The sequence below is a fragment of the Marmota flaviventris genome, chromosome 12 (assembly GCF_047511675.1).
Source record: "Marmota flaviventris isolate mMarFla1 chromosome 12, mMarFla1.hap1, whole genome shotgun sequence".
Lineage (NCBI taxonomy): Eukaryota > Metazoa > Chordata > Mammalia > Rodentia > Sciuridae > Marmota > Marmota flaviventris.
The window spans coordinates 98,487,965-98,511,407 of NC_092509.1; the positions used below are offsets into that span (position 1 = coordinate 98,487,965).

A 23,443-nucleotide genomic window follows, 5' to 3' on the forward strand; every position below is an offset into this window, starting at 1 on the left:
CTTTCCATCACTAAGTATTTAAGAGCTTCAGAGCAGTGTGTCTGACTAACTTAGTCTTACACTATCTTTAACTCATCTTTGCAATCAGCTTTATTAGGGACCTTCGGGAACAATTTCCTCCAGAAATATGTTCACTGCTTAGAGTTGACCCTCCCTTAAAAGTCATTTATGAGGGGCTTGGGCTGTAGCTCAGTGGCAGAGCGCTTGCGTTCCACGTGTGAGGCACTGGGTTCGATACTCAGCACCACATAAAAATAAATAAACAAAATAAAGATATTGCGTCCATCTATAACTAAAAAAAAATTTTAAAAAAGCCATTTATGAAACTAAAAATTTAAAGGAATACCACGAGACCTCTGCCCTAGCAAGAAGCAAATTCAACCAGAACTGTGTGAGGCAAATTGTCTACAAGAATGGGTTGTTCTGAAGATATCTATTTGAACAACTCAAGTCCATCAACTAGACCAATGTTTTTCATCTGCCACATCTCAAAATAAAACTTCTGGTGAAAGTTATACTTTTATAATTGCATTATTCTTTGGTTATCTTAAGATGGTTTTGAGTTCTCTCCCCACCATTCCCAGAACAACAACAAAAAATCTATTATAAGATTTCAAGGAGGAATTGGGCATCTAATTTTTATACTAAATTTAACTGAATAAAACTGTACCAAAGCATTCCATTTATCAACAGAATTACAAGCTTTACACTTAAACACCCCAAAACTCATCAAAGACAAGTCTTACAGAATTTTCACACAATATTTTTATAACTAGAATAACATGGAAGTCAACATACAAACTAGGAAGCTGTTCTGAATGCTAAATTGCCTTAGCCAATGCGCCCATTCATGTAGCTCTGCTATGAAGGCCCTAGAAAGCTTAAGAATAACCTGGGGAACCATGTTCCTTGAGAGAGCAGAATAAAAGTAAGCATTATACAATGGTTAGTGTAGGTTCTAAAGTCAAAACAGCTTGGGCTTGTGGCTCAGCATTACTTTGGCAGCTATGTTATCTTTGGCAATTCATATACTCTGGCCTCTGCTACCTTATGTGTAAATGGGGATAATAATCATATGGTTGTTGTGAAGATCAAATGAAGTAATATATGTAAAACACACAGAATCATTCATAAGTAACCAACAGATTGCAGCTATCACATTATTACTAGTCACTTATGTGCTTTCTGTAATGATGATGCCTTATACAGAGGTAATCAATGAATGTTTAAAGTACACAAAATCCAAGTTTTTACACTGATCCAACATAATAGCTGTTATAGCAGGTAGCTGATTTAAAAACAAAATGAAAAGTCAAGGCAAATGAATCTGACATAACTTTCCTATGTACATATATGAATACACCACAATGACTCTCAACATCGTGTACAATCACAAGACTGGAATCCTAATTAGAATAAGATATACTCCGTGTTTTTGTAAATATGTCAAAATAGGAAGACAAATTATTGCTGCTTTCTTAGAATAAGTGTTTTGGTATGAAATATGGAACATATTTTGGTATTCAGGATCATACCATATATATCACATCATGAAAAATAGTGGAAAGATATTGATAGGAAATATAAAGTCAAATGAAATACTGATATTATGTAGTTAAGTTAAATGAAGTTAGTAATGGAGTAGCCTAGTATAAATTATATATCATGTCATGATTATTATATAATAATGAGTAATATGGTGAATTATTTATTGTTATCCTTAGAAAGTGAAACTGACACAGAAAAATATTTTGAAAAAGATAAAAATAGTTATTCATATTAAAAAAAAATCAAGGCAAGAATACCCACAGTAGGAATTCCAGCCTAAAATGAGTTTTGTGCAAGATTAGGTTAGGTAACTTATATGGTAAGATCTAGGTTAGATAGGAATAAAAATGTGGTTGTCTTACATGCAGTAAAATTGAACTCATATAACCTTGCCTTGGAGTTTACAGAAGGATTCTTTATGTTCAATTATTGTTAATAAATGCAGTTAAGTTTATCCTACAAGAGACTTAGACCCTATTTCAATTTTATCAGTGAAGGTAACGACTATCAAATTTTAATTCTATAGTAAATTATAGGAAAGATGGATACACAAATCCAAAATTTTAACCCATACAGATTCCACAACCTTTAATGCAATTCATAATGCTTTCTTTAAACTATAAATAAAACAGTTGTAATGTATATCTTTTTGGTAATTCAATTTAATCTCCCTTTTTTTCAGTTTCTTTATCTGTTAAATATGACTAATATCAACTACTTTGTAAAACTGCTGGGGATATAGCTCAGTTGGTAGAGTACTTGCCTTGCATGCATAAGGCCCTGGGTTCTAATCCCTAACACCACACACACAAAAAATTGTTAGGTGTTAGGAAATTTATGTAAAGTACACAGTGTCAGGCATATTAATTCTTAAAATTTTAATTTTTCTGTTAAGGTTTGCTAAAAATAATTATAAAAAACAGTTTAGCAGTAACAACAGCTGGGGGAATCTGATTCTGTTGATGATCAGCAGGCAGAGCTGTATAGCTGCTACTTTTCTTTTTTTTAAAGAAAGATAAAAGATCTTAAAAACTACGAATATAAGATGCAACTCCATGCTCAGCTCTTTTATGTTGCAAGTCTCTGGTTTAGAGTAATCTTCAGAAAATACATACCAAAACAAACAAACAAACAAAAAACCAAACCCCAAACCCCCAAACTAGAGGAATTTTAAGTGTATAAAAAAGAAAGGGTTGTGGCTCAGTGGTAACAACTTGCCTCACAAGTATGAGGCACTGGATTCGATACTCAGCACCAGATAAAAATAAATAAAATGAAGATATTGTGTCCATCTACAACTAAAAAGCAAATATTTTTTAAAAAGGGGTAAAAAATGATATAAATGAGGTAATGGAAAAAGAGAATGTAATTTTGGCTAAAGAAAAAGCCAGGGCAAGCTGCCATTTGGTCAGAGCTCATTCTCAGGATTCAAAGGAAAATGACAGAACATGCTTTGTTGCTGTTTTAGAATACAATATATAACAACATGTAGTCAAAACAATAGGGCCAAATAATCCATGGTGTACTATCTACAAATCAAGTCAAAAAAATAAAATGGAGTAAAATTCTTAAAATATTAAAAGCCAGTGTCAGTTTTACACCATAAGGCATTTGAGATCACAGAGTCTTTTATGTATTTAATCAAGTAAAATTATATCAAAGGGAAATGAAAACAGCCCATTGATTCATACAGAATTGAAGAAAATCTTGGGCTTTACTGAAATTATCTGAAACTATTATTTAAAAATATTTGTAATAGGTTAAAAGAAATTTCTTAAATTAATGTAAAATTAAGGAACTATATTCTGAGAACAGTATTCCACATGGCAATACATGCATAAATGACTGAAAAACAAAAAAAGATCAGATAACAATCTTAAGATTCTTCTAAGTTTAGGTATGCTTTAAAAATTTTGTTAACTGTGATGAAGATACCACTAACAATGCAATACAAAAGATGACGACATGCCTCTCCCAAAACAGCATAAAGGAGAGTTTTTCATGAAGCAATGATATCAACCTGAACTTTGGTTATTAAAGTGATATCAAGTCCCACAAAGACATGGACCAAGCACAGTGCTCAGCAAAGCTGGCTGCCAGTTGAGGCACCAAGAGAAAACTGGGGTGAGTACAGAGATGATCCATGCAAATATGCCACACAAATACATTTATTGTAGTTAAACAAAAATTAAAACAAAATTGCTGGAACAATAGGAAGAGCTAGAAAAGGATCCTTTAAGTTAATTCATTGAACCAACAAATATTTATTAAATTCTTACTTTTGATCACATGCTAAAGCCTTTAACCAAGACAAACAAGGGTTTCCACTTTTGTTGGGAGTGAGATGACTGATGAAAAATTATAGAAATAAAACAGGGTATTTTCCAGGGAGTAAGACTGATATTACAGAAGGTTATGATAGAGGCAGCTCTCTTGCTTTACATTGAAAATGCAAGGGGGAAAGGGAGAGAGATCTGTCTCTTTAAAGTAAGGAGTTATGCATCTAGACATATCAAAACAGCCAACAAGCTTCCTACAAAAGGGCTAGAGATTTTATAAAAACTTCCTCTGTAACATTCTGCTTCTACTTAATAGGATGCAATATATAGTACTAAAACAATTTACTTATTTCCATAGTTTTAAAAAAAATATGCGATCTATCCAAGAAAGCTACCTGGTTGAGAAAGCTCTGGCTGAGCTACTGCATCTTCCCATTATACGAATAAAATAGAAACAAGGCTTTAGAAAACACAGATGAAGGAGTATTTACCATGTTTAACAGAACTAAATTATTTTTGTACAATTTTGTTCTATCTCTGAAGCAAAGCAAAACATCCCATGCCAAATTCTTCAATAAGCCCTTTAAGATTGTTTTCCAATGACAAGAACAAATGAGTACTGTTAATGACTTTCAGATTTAAAGCAATAATTCTCACATAAAACAAAATTTTCCTTAAGATTTGCCAAACTATTCCTCTCTAGACAAATTGCATCCTTGCACTAAGAATTTTTCACTGTATTATCCAGGCTGACTACTTTTTTACTTTGGAATGCAAACTAACAGAACAGGCAATATTTCAAGGGATGAGGAGTGGGGAGCCAAGAAGACATTTTTTATTTCTTATAAGTCAATCTACACTGAATTACAGATACATTTGGCAGTATGAAAACTAGGGTTTTAGTGCAATGGTGCATATCTCTAATCCCAGTGGCTTGGGAGGCTGAGGTTCAAAGCCAGCCTCAGCAACTTAGCAAGACCCTGTTTCAAAATAAAAAGGCTCAGAGGTTAAGCACCTCTGGGTTCAACCCCTGGTACCAAAACAACAACAAACAACTTAAGAGTTTTATCACCACATAAACCTATACCTTTTTTTAAGCATCACAAAGAATGGTTGATTTGGATTCTTATTTTTAGCAGAAAAAAACACTATCAGTTTAGACTACCTGTCTCATGTTGAGAAAGAGTCATTACCTCTTCTCTATACACTATAGATTCTTTTGGTTGATATATTCTTTCCATAAGAACCTCTGTAGATATAAGGGATAAAGGGTAGCATTATGCGAATCTTATATACCTAAAGAAGAACAGTTTTAGAAGACACCAAATTGTATAAGGAGTATTATCTTCCAAATGTCTTCAGGGCAAGGTCTATCTTATTAAATGTACAGCATCTATAAATGCTTAAATTTTTGGCAGCAGTACTAAGCCAATTTTCAGATGAGTTGGAAAGGATTCTGAAATCAAGGCAAGTTAAATTTTAAAAAATCAAGACTTAATTATAAATTAGAATAAAATAAGAAAAAGTAAATATAACAGAAAATAAGCTAAGGTTAATTAAAATCTGCATTCAACACACTTTAGTACTGAAGATCAGGAATAAAAAAAATGAAATATCTTTCTAAGATGTAAATCAAGAAGTTAAAAAGTTGTAAAAAAAAAAAAAAAAGTCTGCCTTTTTCTTGAGAAAACCAAACTGTCACTACATTAAATGAAGATTTTCATGCTGGAATCTAACTAAACTAAGTCATAGTAACTTAGCTAATATTTTATTTTTTTGAGTATTTATGCCAAATGGTCCACAATCATCTCACAATCTATATGCTTCATCACATGACAGGATAGAGATGAAACATATGAAGACTGTAAGTGTTACGGTTTGGATATGAGGTGGCCCTTAAAAGCTCCGATGTTAAGGCAGGAACACCCAGAACTGAAATGACTGGACTGTGAGAGCTGTAATGTAATCAGTCCATCATAGTTTGAACGGACTAACTGGGTGGTAACTGCAGGCGGGTGGGGTATGGCTGGAGGAGGTGGCCATTGGTGGCAAGCCCTGGAAGGGTTCATCTTTCTTAAATCCCCACCTTGCTTTCTGGTCACCATGGGCTGAGTAGCTTTCCTGTGACAAGCCCTTTGGCCATGATGTTCTTCTGCTTCACATGCAGCCCAGAGTAAGGGAGTGGCGACCTTATTAAGTCATGAAAACATAAAAACAAAGGAAACTGAAGAGGAGTCATTAGAGATCAACTGAAGATACAGAAAAGATAATCATTTTAATATTTTCTCCTAATTAATTAATTATCTGCAACTCAGTATTTCTCTGGGAGAGAACAGCTATAGTCTCTAGCAGAAAAAACCTTTCTGGATTCCACTGAGTAACTTTGCTAGTGTTTCCTCCCCATCTTTCTGTGTACACATATGAGAGTGTACATGAATATACATGAGGTGTACATGCACACAAACACAGAGCTTCAAAGTCTGTAATAAGTCTTCACTATGGAAAAATATAAAACAACACTCCCTGCATAGCTTAAGGGTTCATTTGTCATTTTTTCACTTTTAATAATTATTTTCCTACAAGATAAAAATTATGGAATTCAATGAAAAGGAAAACAATCACAGGATCTGTTAGAGTTTATCATGAGAGTTTAGCAGGTGCAACTAGAGCATGTCAGGTCAAGATTTTAGGTGGCAAATTAATAGTTCTTAGGATCATGAGCCAGTTCTCCCACCTTTCTGGACCCTGATTTTCTAAATTGTAGAATAAGTATATTAAAAGATATCAAGATGACCCCATCCAGCCTAAAAAACATGGTTCTATGATCCTATGCATGCTATTTCTAGGTAAAGACAAAAAGGTTCAAATCAATGATTTGAAAGCTAGGTATAGTAGAGCCATTTTGGAAATAAGGATTGGCAATTCTCAGTCTAATGTTCTTAATGATATAAAAGCTTATATTCTTGTGAATTATGAAGATACTACTTTAAAAAAAATCCTCTATTCCTCCTTTTCTCCAATTTACATTTTCATGTATGGCCACACCATGGCTATGTTAAAAAGTGGAACACATACTGTGCAGTGTTAACTAGGTTATTCTGCACAACATGTCCCTATTCCTACTGGACATCCCACAATGTTCTAATGAGCTCAACTTTTTTTTTTTTAAGGCTGATACTCTATGGCAGTTGAATGGGTGTATATCCATTGCCTTTGGCCCTGCTTCGTCTTCTAGTTACTGATATTGCAAAGACTTTGAGAGTCACACGGTGGGAGACTCTTAAACAACAGACTTCTCAATTACAGAAATAATTATCTTGAAATCCCATTTGAACAGTTATATAAGAGACAAAGTAAAGATGGGGGGATATGGATATAGAAAAAAACAACTGTTTATCATTTGTTTACTCTCTACTAGGATCAGACCAATTAATTTTAGTGCATGCTACCTATATACATCTGGAGTTTTTTTCCTACATATTTAATTTACACACAAATGTAAAAGGACAGCTTATTTGAGACTTCATTCAAACACCTAAAAGTGTTATTCATATTTTGTTGAAAACAGTATTATAATGCTTGTAATACAAGTCACAGTTTTTCTTGACAAGTCTAATGATGGCTAGTCCTAATAATAACTGTTTAAATAGTTTTTGTTTAAATAGTTTTTTATATTTATAAACAATGTAAGATATATAGTAAGGAGATAAATTTTTAATAATATGATATATAAAATCCAGAACTGTCCCAGCACTAGGCTAAATTTCTACAGTTACATGACTCATTTTATCCAGGCAAACAATAATACCAATATACACTGAGATTTACTCTTCAGAACTCACACTGAAATATCTGTCAAGAACTTTGATCAATGTTCAGTTAATATATTAAGCTTCATTACTACCATCTCATTCTTTAAAAGCATAACTAAAACACCATTTTACCATTTAGCCCATTTTGAAGAAAATGATTTTGTCTATGAAAAAACTTTAAGGGCAAAGGCTAATTTATTATTAAAATACATTCTAAACAATAAAGTAAAAGCTTCCTTTAATCATTTTTTTCAGCTTAGCAATCTTGCAATGATTTATTTTCAGGATACATATGCTTTTTACAATGCCTTGAATTTCATTCAAATTACTGAATTAAGGAAAAGCAACAACTAGGAATAACGAACACACAGTGATGTAACTCACCTAAATAGGGAATGCAAGGTGTCATCTTTAAGCTACTTATATAGTCTCTGAGTCTTTTGTAGTTATCTTCTTTACTCATTACATATTCTAATTTTTCAAAGGTAGTTTTGTCTTTTCGACTTAATAACTAAAAAACAAACAGAAAAGCCTAGGTTATTTACAAGTCCCGTTTTATTGTAGCAAAGATCTGAAGTTGTATTTAGTACAAATTTGGATTTTAATTTCAAAGTTATACTTTCTTTAATTACATTTTGGTAGTATACAAGTAAAAATCAGGCATGTCTATTAATAACTCAAAATTATTTGAAAATATCCTTTGTATGTACATAAAATTATAAACTAAGTAGTAAATTATAGTACATTATTTCTATCTTTGCTATTCTAAATGACACAGCAATCTTGGATCACTTTCCTAATTTAAAAGATGTATTTATATTCATCTCAAATGCCCAAATATTTTAAATGACTACCCCCTCAAAATAATAAGTCATGCGTGCAGAATCATTAAGAGATACTGAATTTTGTAATAAAAGTCAGTTTTTCTTGACAAGTCTAATGATGGCCAGTTCTAATAATAACTGTAAAACTTATAATAAATTAAACTCACAATAGTGTTAACTAAAAGGTTCAGAAAAAAATGTATATATTTTCCATTCTAAAGATAGGAACAAATTTTTCCTTAAACATATGAAGTTATTATTTCACTACTATGTAATAAGATTTCACCTTCATTTCACGTCAAAATACTGTTATTTAATTAATTAATTTATTTTTATTTATATATGACAGTGGGATGCATTACAATTCTTATTACACATACAGAGCATAATTTTTCATATCTCTGGTTGTATACAAAGTATATTCATACCAATTTGTGTCTTTATACCTGGATTTTGGATAATAATGATCATCACATTCCACCATCATTTCTAACTCCATGCCCCCTCCCTTCTCCTCCAACCCCTCTGCCCTATCTAGAGTTCGTCTATTCCTCCCTTGCTCCCTCTCCCTATCCCACTATGAATCAGCCTCCTTATACCAAAGAAAACATTTGACATTTGTTTTTTTGGGATTGGCTAACTTCACTTAGCATTATCAAAATAGAAAATATCGAAGGCATCGACAAATTTCTAGAGTCATATAATTTGCCCAAATCGAATCAGGATGATATACACAATTTAAACAGATCAATTTCAAGTGATGAAATAGCAGATGCCATCAAAAGTCTACCAACCAAGAAAAGCCCAGGACTGGACGAATAAACAGCTGAGTTCTATAAGACCTTTAAAGAAGAACTAATACCAATACTCTTTAACTTATTTCAGCAAATAGAAAAAGAGGCAGGATACTTCCAAACTCATTCTATGAGGCCAATATCACTCTGATTCCAAAACCAGGCAAAGACACATCAAAAAAAAAAAAAAAAAAAAAAAAAAAAAGAAAGGAAGGAAGGAAGGAATAAAAATTCAGACCAATATCTCTAATGAACATAGATGCAAAAATTCTCAATAAAATTCTGGCAAATCCAATACAAAAACATATCAAAAAGATCATGTATCACGATCAAATGGGATTTACCCAGGAATGCAAGGTTGGTTTAACATATGGAAATCAGTCATCCACTCACGAAGATGTCTGTTCCTATTTTTCAGGGTCTCAAAGACAGGTTCTAGACATAAGAGTATTCTGATACCTAATCCACTACACTTTCTAGTATTACAAATAGTTCAGGTGGGATCTGTTTTTCATACTCAAAGATGCAGATTAACTGCTAATTATCTCTATCAAAAAAATGAACAGTATCCCTCTTTAAAATATAATTCAAAGAGCCCTTTGCTATAACATCTTAGACAGATATTCTATGGTCTAAAACAGCAGTTTTACAATCTTCCCCTGGGCCCACCTGAACACACTTTGATTAGCATTCTCTAGATTGCGTGTGAACCCCTGCTTGCTACCATCCTTTTCTCATGCATAACAAGCAGTCAGATACACAAAACAGGGAATATTGTAGGGATGACAATAAACCTATCTTCTTTTTCCTACATCAATTATTCAAAAACTTTGGTACAATATCAAGAGAAATAAGTTACTGAATTCTTAATTCATCTTGCCACATCTGAAAACTAAAATTATAGTAAAGTATATAAATAACATATTTTGCAATTTCAGAATAGATAAATAATCAGATTATAGGATTTCATCTGAGATGCGGTAGAATCATTCAAAAGAATAATAAATATAAAGAATTAATTAGGGGCTGGGGTTGTGGCTCAGTGGTAGAGCACTCGCCTAGCATGTGCGAGGCCCTGGGTTTGATCCTCAGCACCACATAAAAACAAATAAATAAAGATATTGTGTCCAATACCTTTATTGTGTCCAATACCTTTTAAAGGTATTTACAACTGAAAAATAAATATTTATTTTAAAAAAGAATTAATTAGATGTTAACATAGGTAATTTCTCTAGTGGTAGTTCAAACTTGATATAACTATGAAGTTTTGATTATTTTATGTTTATTATACTGTCAATTCATTATATTCTCCCCCTCCAGGAACAAAAAGGGTGGAGAAGGTCAAAGTACTTCACAATGTTCCACCTCAACATGATTTTGGTTCCATCCTTCTTTTGGCCAAGAGTAAGACAGATGGGGGCAAACTCTTCATGCTTTCATTGATGAAAAAGGGGACCACAGATTTCCAGATGTTTCTGGTTAGATCTCTATAACACCTTAATATCACCATCTGCCTGCTCATGTCAATCACCAATACTTTCAGATTACCCCTCATCCCCTTCATATGCCTTCCCATACAATATGTATGCATGTGTGCATTTGCCTAGGTAAGCATTTTTTAAATCTTGGCCTTGGATGCAGATTATAATTCTTCGATTATGAAACTCAATTATCGTTTGCCCTTGGTATGACTTTGTTAGTTTAATTTTTAATTTATAACAAACGTACACGTATCACCTTTCTATATAAGAACTACATATCAGTAACATTAACGTTTTGTATTTTATATTCTAGTCTTTCATTCATCTGACAATGATTTAAAAAAATAGTATAGAGGCTTATATTAATTTTTTTCCTCCAAACTGATACCTGCTCCAATTAATAAACAGTCCTTGTTTCCTCACTGATTTACAGTGCTGTCATATGTCAGAGTTCTAAAGCAAGGATTTATTTCTATGATCTTTATTCTGTTTCATTTGAAGATATACACTGTTCAAATTATATAATAATCTTGAAATTGGTGAGACCAAGTGCCCATGTCCCTAACCCCCATTTTTTTCAGTAATGTCTTGGCTCTTTCTAAATCTGTGCAACTCCATATAATTTTATAACCAATCATTTCCCTCCCCAGAATTATTAGTTTATAAACGAGAAAATAAAATTGTATATATTCAAGGTGTAGAATGTGTTTTGACATGCGTATATTGTAAAATGATTATCAAGCTATTAATATACCCATCACCTCATGTAGTTACCTTTACGTATGTATAAGTAAGAACATTTACGATCTTAGCAAATTTAAAACTATACAATATAGAATTATTAGCTATAGTCACCTTGTTGTATATTAGATCTCCAAAACTTACTCTATATAACTGCCACTTGGTACCTATTGCCCACCTTCCACTTTCTGCTTCATCTTTAGATTACACACACGAAATATAGTATTTCTCTGAATCTGGCTTATTTCACTTAGGATAATGTTCTTCAAGATCTTCTAAGCTACTGCAAATGACAGAATTTCCTTCTTTTTAAGGCTGAATGGTATTCCACTATGTACATATATCATATTTTATCCATTCATTCGTTGACCCTTGGTTGCTTTCATATCTTGGCTTTTGTGAATAATGCTGCAATGGACATGCAAAGTGCAGATATCTCTTTGAGATATTGATTTCAATTCCTTTGCATATATACCTACTAGTTTAATTGCTGGATGTTATGGCAAATTTATTTCAATTCTGAGGCACCTCCATGCTATTTTACCTAATGACTGTCACAACTTGCATTCCCACCAACAGTGTACAAGGGTTCCTTTTTCTCCACACCCTAACATTTATTATCTCTTGTCTCTGATTATCACCATTCTAACATGTATGCAGTGACACGTTGTGGTTTTGATGTGCATTTACCCTGATGATTAGTAATGTCGAGTACTTTCTCATATACTTGTTGTCATTTATGTCTTTTGAAAAATGTCAATTCAGATCCTTTTGCCCATTTTTATTATTTATTTATTTATTTTTTAGTTATAGATGGACAGCATGCCTTTATTTTATCTGTGTATTTTTTATGTGGTGCAGAAGATCGAACCAAGTGCCTCCCACGCCCAAGGCAAGTGCTCTGCCACTGAGCTACAGTCCCAGCCCCCTTTTGCCCATTTTTAAATGTTGTTTTCTTCCCCTTGCATTAGATTTTTGGACTATTAACCCCTTAGTAGATGTATGTGCAGCAAACATCCTCTCAATTCTGTAGACTCTCTCTGCACTGTGGATTGTCTTCTTTGCCGTGTAACAACCTTTTAGTATGATGCAGCTTCATTTGTCTATTTTTGTTTTGGTTGATTGTACTTTGTTGCCTAGATAATGATTTTTTGGATATAGGATTATATGGGGTCTTAACACCAATGTTAGGAAGCTTTTCTTCCATCCCCCTGCATGCCCCCCAAGTAGTTTTATAGTTTTAGGGCTCACATTTGTTAAGAATTGAACCTTTTTTTATGTTTTTTTTTTTTTTTTTTTAAATATGGTCTTTAGGATCGAACCCAGTATCTCGCCCATGCTAGGCAAGCGCTACAACATTTAAGTTTTTAATCCATTTTATTTTTGTACATGATGTGAGATAAGGATCCAATTTCATTCTTTTGCATGTGGACAACCAGTTTTCTAACACAATTCCTTGAAAAGACTATCCTTTCCTTATACTACATTGAGGCACTTTTGTCAAAGATCAGTTGACTGCGTATATTGTAAAATGATTATCAAGCTATTACTATCTATTTTATTTTAATTTTTATTTTGTTCCATTCATCTGGATGTTTTTATACTATGACACACTGCTTTTTAATTGACAGAAATAATAAATATTGTCATTTATAAATATGTTTTGAAGTATACATACACTGTAGAATGATTAAATCTGGCCAGCTAACATTGTTTTGATAACTGTAACTTTGTAGTATATTTTGCAATCAGGTAGTATGCTGCCTCCACCTTTGTTTATGCTTAAGAATGCTCTGGATATTCTGGGCTTTTTATGGCTCTATATGAATTTTAGAATTATTTTTTCTATTGCTATGAAAAGTGTCACTGGAATTTTGATGGAGATTGTACTGAATCTACAGATCCCTTTAGGTATTATAGACATTTTAACAAGATAAATTCTTTCAACCACAAACACAGGGTATCTTTCCATTTTTATGTATCTTCTTTTCTTTCATCAATATTTTAAAGTTTTGAGTGTACAAATCTTTTTACCTCCTTGGCTGAATTTATTCAAGTATTTTGTTCTTTTGGATGTGACTATAAATGAGATTATTTTTTCTTAATTTTTCAGATAGTCTGTTATTAGTATACAGAAACATAATGGATCTCTGTATATTGATTTTGTATCTTAGAATACTACCGAATGAGTTTATTAGGTCTAACAGTTATCTGATGGAGTCTATAGAATTTTCTATCTGTAAGATCATTTTACCTGCTCAGACTGGGATTTTGATTCATGTTGCAGATAATTTATATATATATATCCAGGGAGAACTGAATCTTTAAATTTTCCTTTCCCAAACATGGGATGTTGCTTCATCTTCTATGGTTTTATAATTTTTTGTTACATAGATCTTACACATTTACAAATTTTTTGTTTCTTCTGTTAATATTATAAATGTGTCCTCTTAAATGATGCTTTTGAATTGTCTGAAATGTAACCCATTTTGTATATTATTCATATATTCAGCCACCTTAGTAAACCCTATTTTTTTTTAACCTGTGGTACAACAGGAATAACATAAAATTGACTCTTTTAACCATTTTTAACTGTGTAATTCAATGGCATTGATTACATTTGCACTGTTATTACAACCAGAACTTGTTCATTTTCTCAAACTGAACACTTAGTCAGATTTCTGTCACTGTGAGATTATCAACCTAAAGAATGGGAAGATTTATTTTTGGCTTCAGTCCATCATTGCTTGGCTCCTCTGTTTTCCAGGCTTGCAATGAGGTGGAATACCATGATGGGGGGAAGATGTGGCCAGTTTTGTAAGTAAGCTGCTAACTTACTTTTTTACCAGAAGCCAGAGAGAGAGAGAGAGAGAGAGACAGACAGACAGACAGACAGACACCGACAGACACACACAGACGAGAGTCCCAATATCCCCTGCAGGGGCACATTTACAACTTCTTCACAAGGTCCCACCTACTTAAGTTTCCATCATTTCCCAACAGGGCCACATGCTACCAGCCAAGGCTTCACAGAGCATTTAAGAATCAAACCAGGGCTGGGGCTGGGGCTTAGTGGTAGAGCACTTGCCTCGCATGTGTGGGTTTGATTCTTAGCACCACATTAAGAAAATAAAGATATTGTGCCCATCTGCAGCTAAAAAACAAACAAACAAATATAACATTCTGTCTCTTGTTCCCAAAGGCTTATGTCTATTTTATAATGCAAAATGTATTTAGACCATCTGCAAGAATCCCCAAAGTCTCAACAGTTCCAGTATTGCTCAAAAGTCCAAATCCAAAGTCTCCTTAGAAATTCAATGGAAACTCTTAGATGTGAGCCCCTGTAGAAATCAAAAAACAGGTCACATGCTTCTAGATATAATGGCTCAGGGTAAACATTCATTCCAAAAGGGAGCAGTAAGAAAAGAGCAAGAAAGAATTGGATCAAAACAAGGCTGAATCCCAGCAGGGCAAATATTAAATCCTCTAGCTCCATATCTGGCACCAAGTAATACAGTGGCATGGTGTGAGCTGTAGCCTTCCTGGCTGTAACACAGATGGCCACTCTTTTGGGAAAACTCTGCTCACTGTCCTTAGTAGCATTCCATGCTTCTGGCACCTCTGACTTCCTATGGTTTCTACTGCAGCCTCAGCCTCCTACAATGGCATGCACTGTCATGTTGGGGTCTGTTATAGGGACTCTAACCCTGCCACCTCTGCCTGGCCTCAGATTTTCCTTTGAAATTTCAGCAGAAGCCTCCATGACTTCCATTCTGAATGTCTGCAAAACCAACATTACACAGTTGATACCAAAGTCTGCCACTGTTGCAAGCTCTTCCAGGTATACCTGGGTATACCACTGCTGCAGCCTCCAAGTACCTAGATGGCTGAACAAGGCAATTGAATTGGGACCTCATGAGTATAGTCTTCACCTTCACTGTTCATTTTCCTATTACCATTCTAGGCTTCTGAGCTCCTATACTAGAATCACTCATTATGTTTTGCTTACAATGTACCAAGCTTTCTCTAGGCTGCTTCTCCAAACCTTTCCAAATTCTCTTCCAGAAACCAATTCTAAAGGCCTTTCTAAATCACATAAGCAGACATAGTCATAGCAATGACCCCAATTCTCAGCTATGTTAGTCAGCTTTCCAAGATAAACCTACCCCCCCCCCCCTTTTTTTGTGGTGCTGGGGATTGAACCCAGGGCTTTGTGCATGGGAGGCAAGCACTCTACCAACTGAGCTATATCCCCAGCCCTAAACCTATTCTTATGGAGAAAACAATTAATCTTGGCTCATTGTTTCAATCCATGATCACTTGGCCCCGCTGCAAAGCAAAACGTCATGATGGGGAGTAGAGTGTGGGGCAAAGCTGCTTACCTCATGGCAGCCAAGAAGAAAGACAGAAAGGAGCCACGGTCCTTTGAGGGCACCCGCCCAATGGCCTAACTTCTTTCCATTAGGTCCTACCTCCTAAAAGTTCCACTACCTCCCAAGAGCACCATTATCTGGGGACCAAGGCTTTAACATCTGAACTTTGGGGATCATCCAAATCATAACAACTCTATACCAAGTAAACAATTACTCCCTGTTTGCACCTTTCCCAATCACTAATAACCACTACTCTGCTCTCTGCCTCTATAAATATGATCATGCTAGGTCATGTAGAATATATAAGTAGAATCAATCATATTTGTCTTTCTGTATCTACTCATTTCACACAGCATAAATCTGCAAGGATCATCCATGTTGTAATATGCTGCAGAATTCCATTCTTTTTAATGCCAAATAATATTCAATTATACATATATATATGACATTTCATTCATTTATTCATCTCCTTACAGATGTTTGGGTTGTTTCTACTTTGTGATTGCTGTTAAAAATGTTACTATGATCACAGATACAAAAATATTTATGTTTTTTGCTTTCCATTATTTTGGGTATATACTCAGAAACTAACTGCTTAATCACAAGGTAATTCTGTGTTTAGTTTAGGAGAAATTTAATTGTTTTCAATCATGTTTTATCTGTAGTTTGAGTTTTCTATAGATGAGTAAATTATAATATGATAAATAAAATTCCCCCCTATCTATTCCTTTCAGGAAAAAAAGTTTCTTTTTTTTTTAATATGCTAGCTAGGATCTCTATGTTGAAAAAATATAATGAAAATGTACATCTTAAAAAAAAAAAGAAAATGTACATCTTTTCACTTGATGCTATGGAGAATGCTCCAATATTTTCCCTATTATAGGATGTTTTAGACTTTTTGGTACATTCCCTTGATCAGTTGAAAAACAAAACAAAAACCTTCAATTCTTCAGTCATTAAAATTTTTTAACCCAAATAGGCTTTTTAAACCCAAACAAGCTTTATTTATTCTCTAACTTGACCTAGTCACTCCTCCAAACCTTTCCAGCTGTACTCTCTGAAACTCTTGATCCTCTGCAACCTTTCCTCAAGTTTCTTGTAAATTGAGCTTGGAGGTAGGTAGACATAATCCTACTACTTGCTCTTCACAGTCTCTTCCAGTTTATTATTCCACTTTCTTCCCTAAAATCCTCTGCCATCTGTTAGGTTCAAGGCACTAGTAGATCAGTGCTCTCCAATACAATGCCACTAGTTAACATGTGACTATGGAGCACTTGCAACCTGGCCAGTATAGCTGAGGAACTGAATTTTTATTTTAATAATTAATACTTAATAGCAACATGTGACTAGTGGCTATCATGCTAGATAATACTACATAAGATGTCAACACATTAACGTCACTCATTTACCTACTGTTATTTTCCTATGTTCTGAAGACTTTATTAGAGAAAAAAGATCCTATGAAACAGTATTATCCTTATCATCAATCTTAGTGATTGTAATATTCAGAGATGATACTCCCAATACCCTGGTGTCCCAGTTTCTTGACCTCTCTCATCCTCCAATGATCTTACCTTCCATCACTTTTATCTTCCATTCCTTTTGTCATCTTGAATTGAGAAATTATCTGATACCACTAGGACTTAAAATCCAGTGGCTACACTAACTTTTTACTGTTTATAACCTCCCTCCTTTTACTTCTAAAATATTACATGTATAAAATTTAAATTGAAAATACTTGAAAAGACTGAGTACAGAATCCGAAATCATGCAAAGATGAAGATAAACAAATTTGCAGATGTCAAAAAAGTTTAAACTGTAACCTTGTCAATGTAATAGAACCAAAAACGATTAACACAACATCCTCAGAACATATAGTAATATCACATTAGTCCATGTTTACCATCAGATTTTCCATTAATCCTAAAGAAAAAAACCATAAAGATTGAGACTAAAAAATAATGGCAATTGAAAACAGTAAATTTAGATTTTTCCTCAAACTTACCAAAATCATAATCTTTACATGATTAAATGCCATTTTGTCTTTATACTTTCCCATTGGCAAATATGAAACACTACGTCAAAGATACTTAAAGAGGATACAAAAATGATTCTCTAAAGAGAAGAAACCAAAGTATCAAACTGTAGTCTATCCACAAATTACCTCATAAATCTGGTCAATCACTTAAGGAGAGGAAAATCCAGGTTTCAAAGAATAAAGTACAAAGTAATTTAAAATTCTTATCTATTTAATATTAACCTTTGTAAGAACTACAAAAGAAATTAATATACCTTTACCTCCCACAGGAAATCTAACATTCATTAATTAAGGGAGAATACTCACCGCCCATGTTTTCGTCAACCTGAAAATTGGGGCACTCTGTAAGCCAGAAACCACTGCCATGAGGGCATGAAGGTTATTCAGCTCATATAGTTTCTGAAGATTTAAGAAAAGGGGGAAGAATGGACAAGAAATTTAAAAGCAAATACAAGAAAAATAAAGATTAGAAACTACAATGTAGTCAGGTGGTAATGTTCCAGGATTTACTACCCATACTCCTGAGATCTGTATTTAGAGTACGTACTCTGTTTACAGTTGATTGTTTTCAGCCCACAAAACAACTTCCATGTTTAACCCTCTTATTGTCCCCAAGCACTGGGAATAAATCTGCCTCCAAAAGGCAGATTAAAATGTATTTAAAAAACGAGAGTTATGGTTCAGTATCAAGTTTACCTGGTATGAACACAAACTCCAACTCCAGCAGAAAACTCATTCCTTACACTGAAATATTACTAAGTCTTTGCTTTGTGTTCCAAGTTTTAAGAAAGTTTCTACTCAGGATGCTCATCATCTTTCCTGCCCATTATTCCAGATCTCCTCAATTTCTTACTTCTTCCTAAACCCTCAGATCCTTTGTTTCTCATTCATTTTATAGGTGCATACAGAAAATGCCTATCAACTCTAGGTTCTATTCATTTGCCTAGAGATTTAACATTTATTCTAATTTGCCTGATAGCATTTTGTCATACTTCCTGATAAAATTTCAAAGGTCCTGTCTAAAAATTTAGTCATTTTGGAACAGTTCTATCTCTGTTACCAGGTAAGCCCCAGGTCTAGAAAATGCTGTGGGTAGGATATTTAAATAAAAACCCAAAGAAAACAAATAAAAACAAAATAAAAAACATAAAACAGAATATATATCTTTACACAGAAAGGTAATTTAACCTAGTTCGGAAACTATCTGTTCAATACCGTATGTGAAGCATTTACTATAGATTAGGCACCACGTTCAACTCTCCATATGAATAAAAAATATTTATAAGGAAAAGAACCCCTGTCTCAGTTTCCAGCACTGTGGCATGCCCTACAAATTTCAGACTTACCAGCTCCTATAATCTCGTGAGCAATCCTTAAGATCTCTTCATACACGTTTATATTGAGCGTTATTAGTTCTGTCTTTCTAGAGGACAGTGACTGACACAATCTACCAAAAGAAGAGTCAGATCTGCTAGTTTTATAGCAAACTGAATACAGAGTGCAGAGTCAGAATATAGCAACTTTAGAGTGATGAGAAAAAAATCAATTACGAATTAGGGCTTGGGAAAAAGGCAAAGGCTGTCAAATATAACTCAAGGCCTGAAAGCTGAAGAATTAAATGATTATTTGATGAGAAAGCTAGGGTATGTTTGATGGGAAAAATTTGGTGATTTTCAGTGTAACATACATTCTGTTTTTAAAAATATGTAATTAAAAAATCGGAAAACAATAATGGAAATCCAGAATCTATGAAAAAAGTCATTAATTTCTACTAGCTAAAAACCATTATTTATCTGACTTATCACAAAGAATGATAATTTTATCACACTTCTGCAAAATATCATATTTGTAGAAGGCTAGCTCTGCCACCTAGTGCCACAGAATTGTTGCCACACACTCAAGGAAAACATGGGAAGAATCATGCCTTACAGTAGCTATGAACAGGGTATTCTCACCTTATTCTATCTTCTTTCATTCATGGGTGAGTTAATTCATGTATTTATTATAAAAATCATGAACAATGAGTTTGGCTACAATTACCATAGTTCTTAGTGAACTTAATATAAATCTGGAGTTGCTTCAGGTTTATCTCACTATCCTCTTTAAATTCTGAGTATCCATGAAATCAATACTCCGTTACTCCTGCTATATATATATTGTCTATGCCACACAATCACTGCTCAGTTAAAGTATTTGGTAACATCACATATACTATTTTTTAAAGTCATTCTCCCCATGGTTGGCAGGGGTTGATCTATTTCAGAAGCAATTCTGTTTTCACCTACTCTATCATATATGGCTTTCTCCATCACCTTCAGAATAGTCTCATATTTCATAAATATCATAATCTGACCTCTGTCTACTTATCCAGTGATACAGACCATTCAATTTTGCTACTGAGAGAGGAGAATGAATATAAAACGGGAGGAAAACAAGAGAAATAAAAGAAAAGGCAGAGAAAACAAGCATTCAATCAAAAAACTGACATATTACTCAACAGGTACTATTTTCCAGTATCAATAAAACAGTAAATAAAGTATTACCAGCAAATGCTGACTAAAAACATTTGTGAATAGTTGAATTACAGAATAAAAACAAGTTTTTCTTACCTTAGCAGTTTTAATATAGTGGCTTAAAACTTCTGCTCTAATTTTTAATGTTTGAGCATGAAGAATCTCTCTTACAACCCAAAAGCTTACCTGTAAATAAAAATTAAAAACTGTTGAAGGGCAAGATTATTACTTGCTAGGATCAAATTAATGATGAAAACTACTTGATGAACTTCCTACAGTGGCTTAAAAAACAATGCTTTTTTTGTGCCCTTGACTACTTATATATATACAGCCAATCTTCAAATATTGTACACTCTTTATACACAAAAATACAGATGTGGGTGTGCACAGACATAAAAATATCATTAATTAATGAAAGTTTATATAAAGTTTTTGGGAAAAGAGCTAAGAAAATGCAAAATGAAACTACATAAATACAATTTTTTTTTGCTGTAGTTTAAAATATTTTGGCAGAATTAGGTTAAGTTTTAAAATCAGACATTGTAGAAGACACTTTACTAATAGTATGTTTTTCTGTGGTTGTATAATCCTACACGTCATTTGTTTAAACTAAGCAGAATTATAAGAAGTGAAGGTTCCCAAGTAGGTTTTCTTTTTATGATTAGAACAAAATAAATGCCATAAAAATATACCTATATATATCCAAGTTAGCATTCTCAAATTAAACTGCATTTCAAAAATGGGATGCTTTCTAATTCAAAGAAACCATTTTCTTGATGTGGAATTTTCCAGCTGTGGTGTCATGCCAGTGCCCAAGAAGGTTTGGATTTTGAAGCATTTCACATTTTGATTTTAGGATTAAGAATGTACAACCTGTATTATCATTCTGAGATTGCTGTTTATCATGTAGAATGAAGCAAAGAGTGAACTATTAGACTGTATCATGCTCTGTGTTCTTTGGAAAGGATCAGGATGCAGGATGTAAGAGAAAGAACATGAAGATATGATATAGAAGAGTTGGAATAGAAACCCTAGTCCTGAAAATCTGAAATACCAATATGAATTCATGAGATATTTCAAACAGCTGTATATTATACATGGATATATAGATAACCTAGCGGTATCTGCTACAAAGGCCTAGAAATCATGGTCACCAAATAAGCAACAAGCATCCCTGGCATCCAGGTCCATTTTCTACTATAAGAAACCAGGACTTCTTCCAAAAATATAGATTCCACACAGGGGTAGAAAATACACAAAATGAACCTGTAACATCCTGGCCTACCAGAGGGTAAAGAAATGATTAAAACCTACTAGGGTTATGACAAAGACATGAACGTCAATCTGAATAGATTCCCATTGGCCAAAGATGGGACAACATGAAAATGGATTGAAACTCGAAACTCTTAGGTTTAAATCTATCAGCTCATAATGATATATGGTTTTGTTTTTTTTTTTAAATATGGTCACAATTTGCAAAAATCAGAGTATGTTATACTACACAGGATGCAATCTAGGTGTGGGAGACTGCACTAGTCAAAATGCCTGGGTTCTGCCATAGATAATTGGTAAAGAAAAGAAAGGCATAAAGGGGGAAACTGTAGATTCAAAAATTGTGAACATCAAAATTTAAAAACTGGCAAAATCTAGTGTTCAGGATCCAAATTTAGGAGACAAAACAAGAAATGTAGGGAAGTGAGAGTACTTGTTAAGTAAAGAGAATGTTTGCTTTTCAAGGAAAAAGGATGTGACTGGGGTAGGCACATGGATGTATTTAATCATTTTATAATGTATGCATATATCAAAATACCATGTTGTACATATGAATGCATACAATTTGTCAACTTAAAAATTAAAAAATTAGAACAGCCAGAATGAACATTCCCTGAAGATAGTAACCTTTATTTTTCTTGTTCACTGACATATCCCAAACACTACAACAGTGCCAGGACACAGAAGGAATAAACATTTATCAAAAGAAAATGGGAGATGAAATTATTTTACACAAATTGAACTGCAAAGTGTGATGACAGTATTGATAAGAATATGCAGAAAAGAAAACTCTCATAATATGAATCTGCTGGAAGGAATATAAAGTGTACAGGTTTGGAAAATAAAGACACCGTCTTTTATAGGTAAGCATGAATATTCTCTGACTCAAATTTTACATCAAGGTACATATTTTTCCAAATAGATCACTATTTCTTTACCCATTTCATAATATTAATTTAGTGGGTCTAAGTAACATTTTTTCCCCTTTATTTATTTATTTTTATGTGGTGCTGAGGATTGAACCCAGAGCCTCACATGTGCTAGGCAAGCGCTCTACCACTGAGCCGCAACCCCAGCCCTCAACTGATTTTTCTAACAGAAAAGATCAAAGTACATATCATATAAGTAAATTTTGTTTTGGCTGTGTTATGTGTTGAGTTGCAACGTATATTTTTATCTTACTATAGGTCCTAGTCATAGAAAGCCACTGCCTAGAAAGAATGTATTAAACAAGTGTAGCAAGACTCTTAGGATAGTCACAACAACATTCTTTGTTAAAAGCAAAAAATTAGAAAATATACTTCATGGCCACCCTCAAAAGAATGATAAATTCATTCTGATACATTCATGCAATGAAATCCTAGAGAGCAGTGAAAAAAATCAATGAACTAGAGCTATATGTATCACCATGGATACCTCAGAGAACCACACCTGAGGCAAAAAGTCACAGTAGTATGACTGTTGGTGCTAAGCAAGGCAGGCACCTTCAGGGGAAAACTCCTGTATTAAAAGCACCTTCAAATTTGTACTTTCTTGCGGGGCACGGTAGTGCATGCTTGTAATCCCAGGGGCTTAGGAGACTGAGGCAGGAGGATCATGAGTTCAAAGCCAGCCTCAACATGTGCTAAGCAACTCAGTGAGACCCTGTCTCTATGGCTGAATATCCCTGAGTTCAATCCCCGTACTGCCCCCCACCCAAAGCCCATTCTTTTTTGTTTCAAAGTGTCTCTGAAACAACTTGCAGAAGACCAATCAAGGTCACCAAGCT

At 33.8% G+C, this 23,443-nt stretch overlaps 1 protein-coding gene across 1 annotated transcript in view; it reads right to left on the reverse strand.

The window, feature by feature from the left end:
- Positions 1 to 23,443, reverse strand: part of Ralgps2 (Ral GEF with PH domain and SH3 binding motif 2) — a 145,170-nt gene that overhangs the window by 59,637 nt on the left and 62,090 nt on the right. Inside the window, exons 6-8 of the mRNA XM_027934890.2 lie at positions 20,500 to 20,589; positions 18,197 to 18,289; positions 8,024 to 8,150 (exon numbers count right to left, since the gene is read on the reverse strand). Of these exons, the coding sequence (XP_027790691.1) occupies positions 8,024 to 8,150; positions 18,197 to 18,289; positions 20,500 to 20,589 (310 nt within the window). The remainder of the gene's footprint in view (positions 1 to 8,023; positions 8,151 to 18,196; positions 18,290 to 20,499; positions 20,590 to 23,443) is intronic.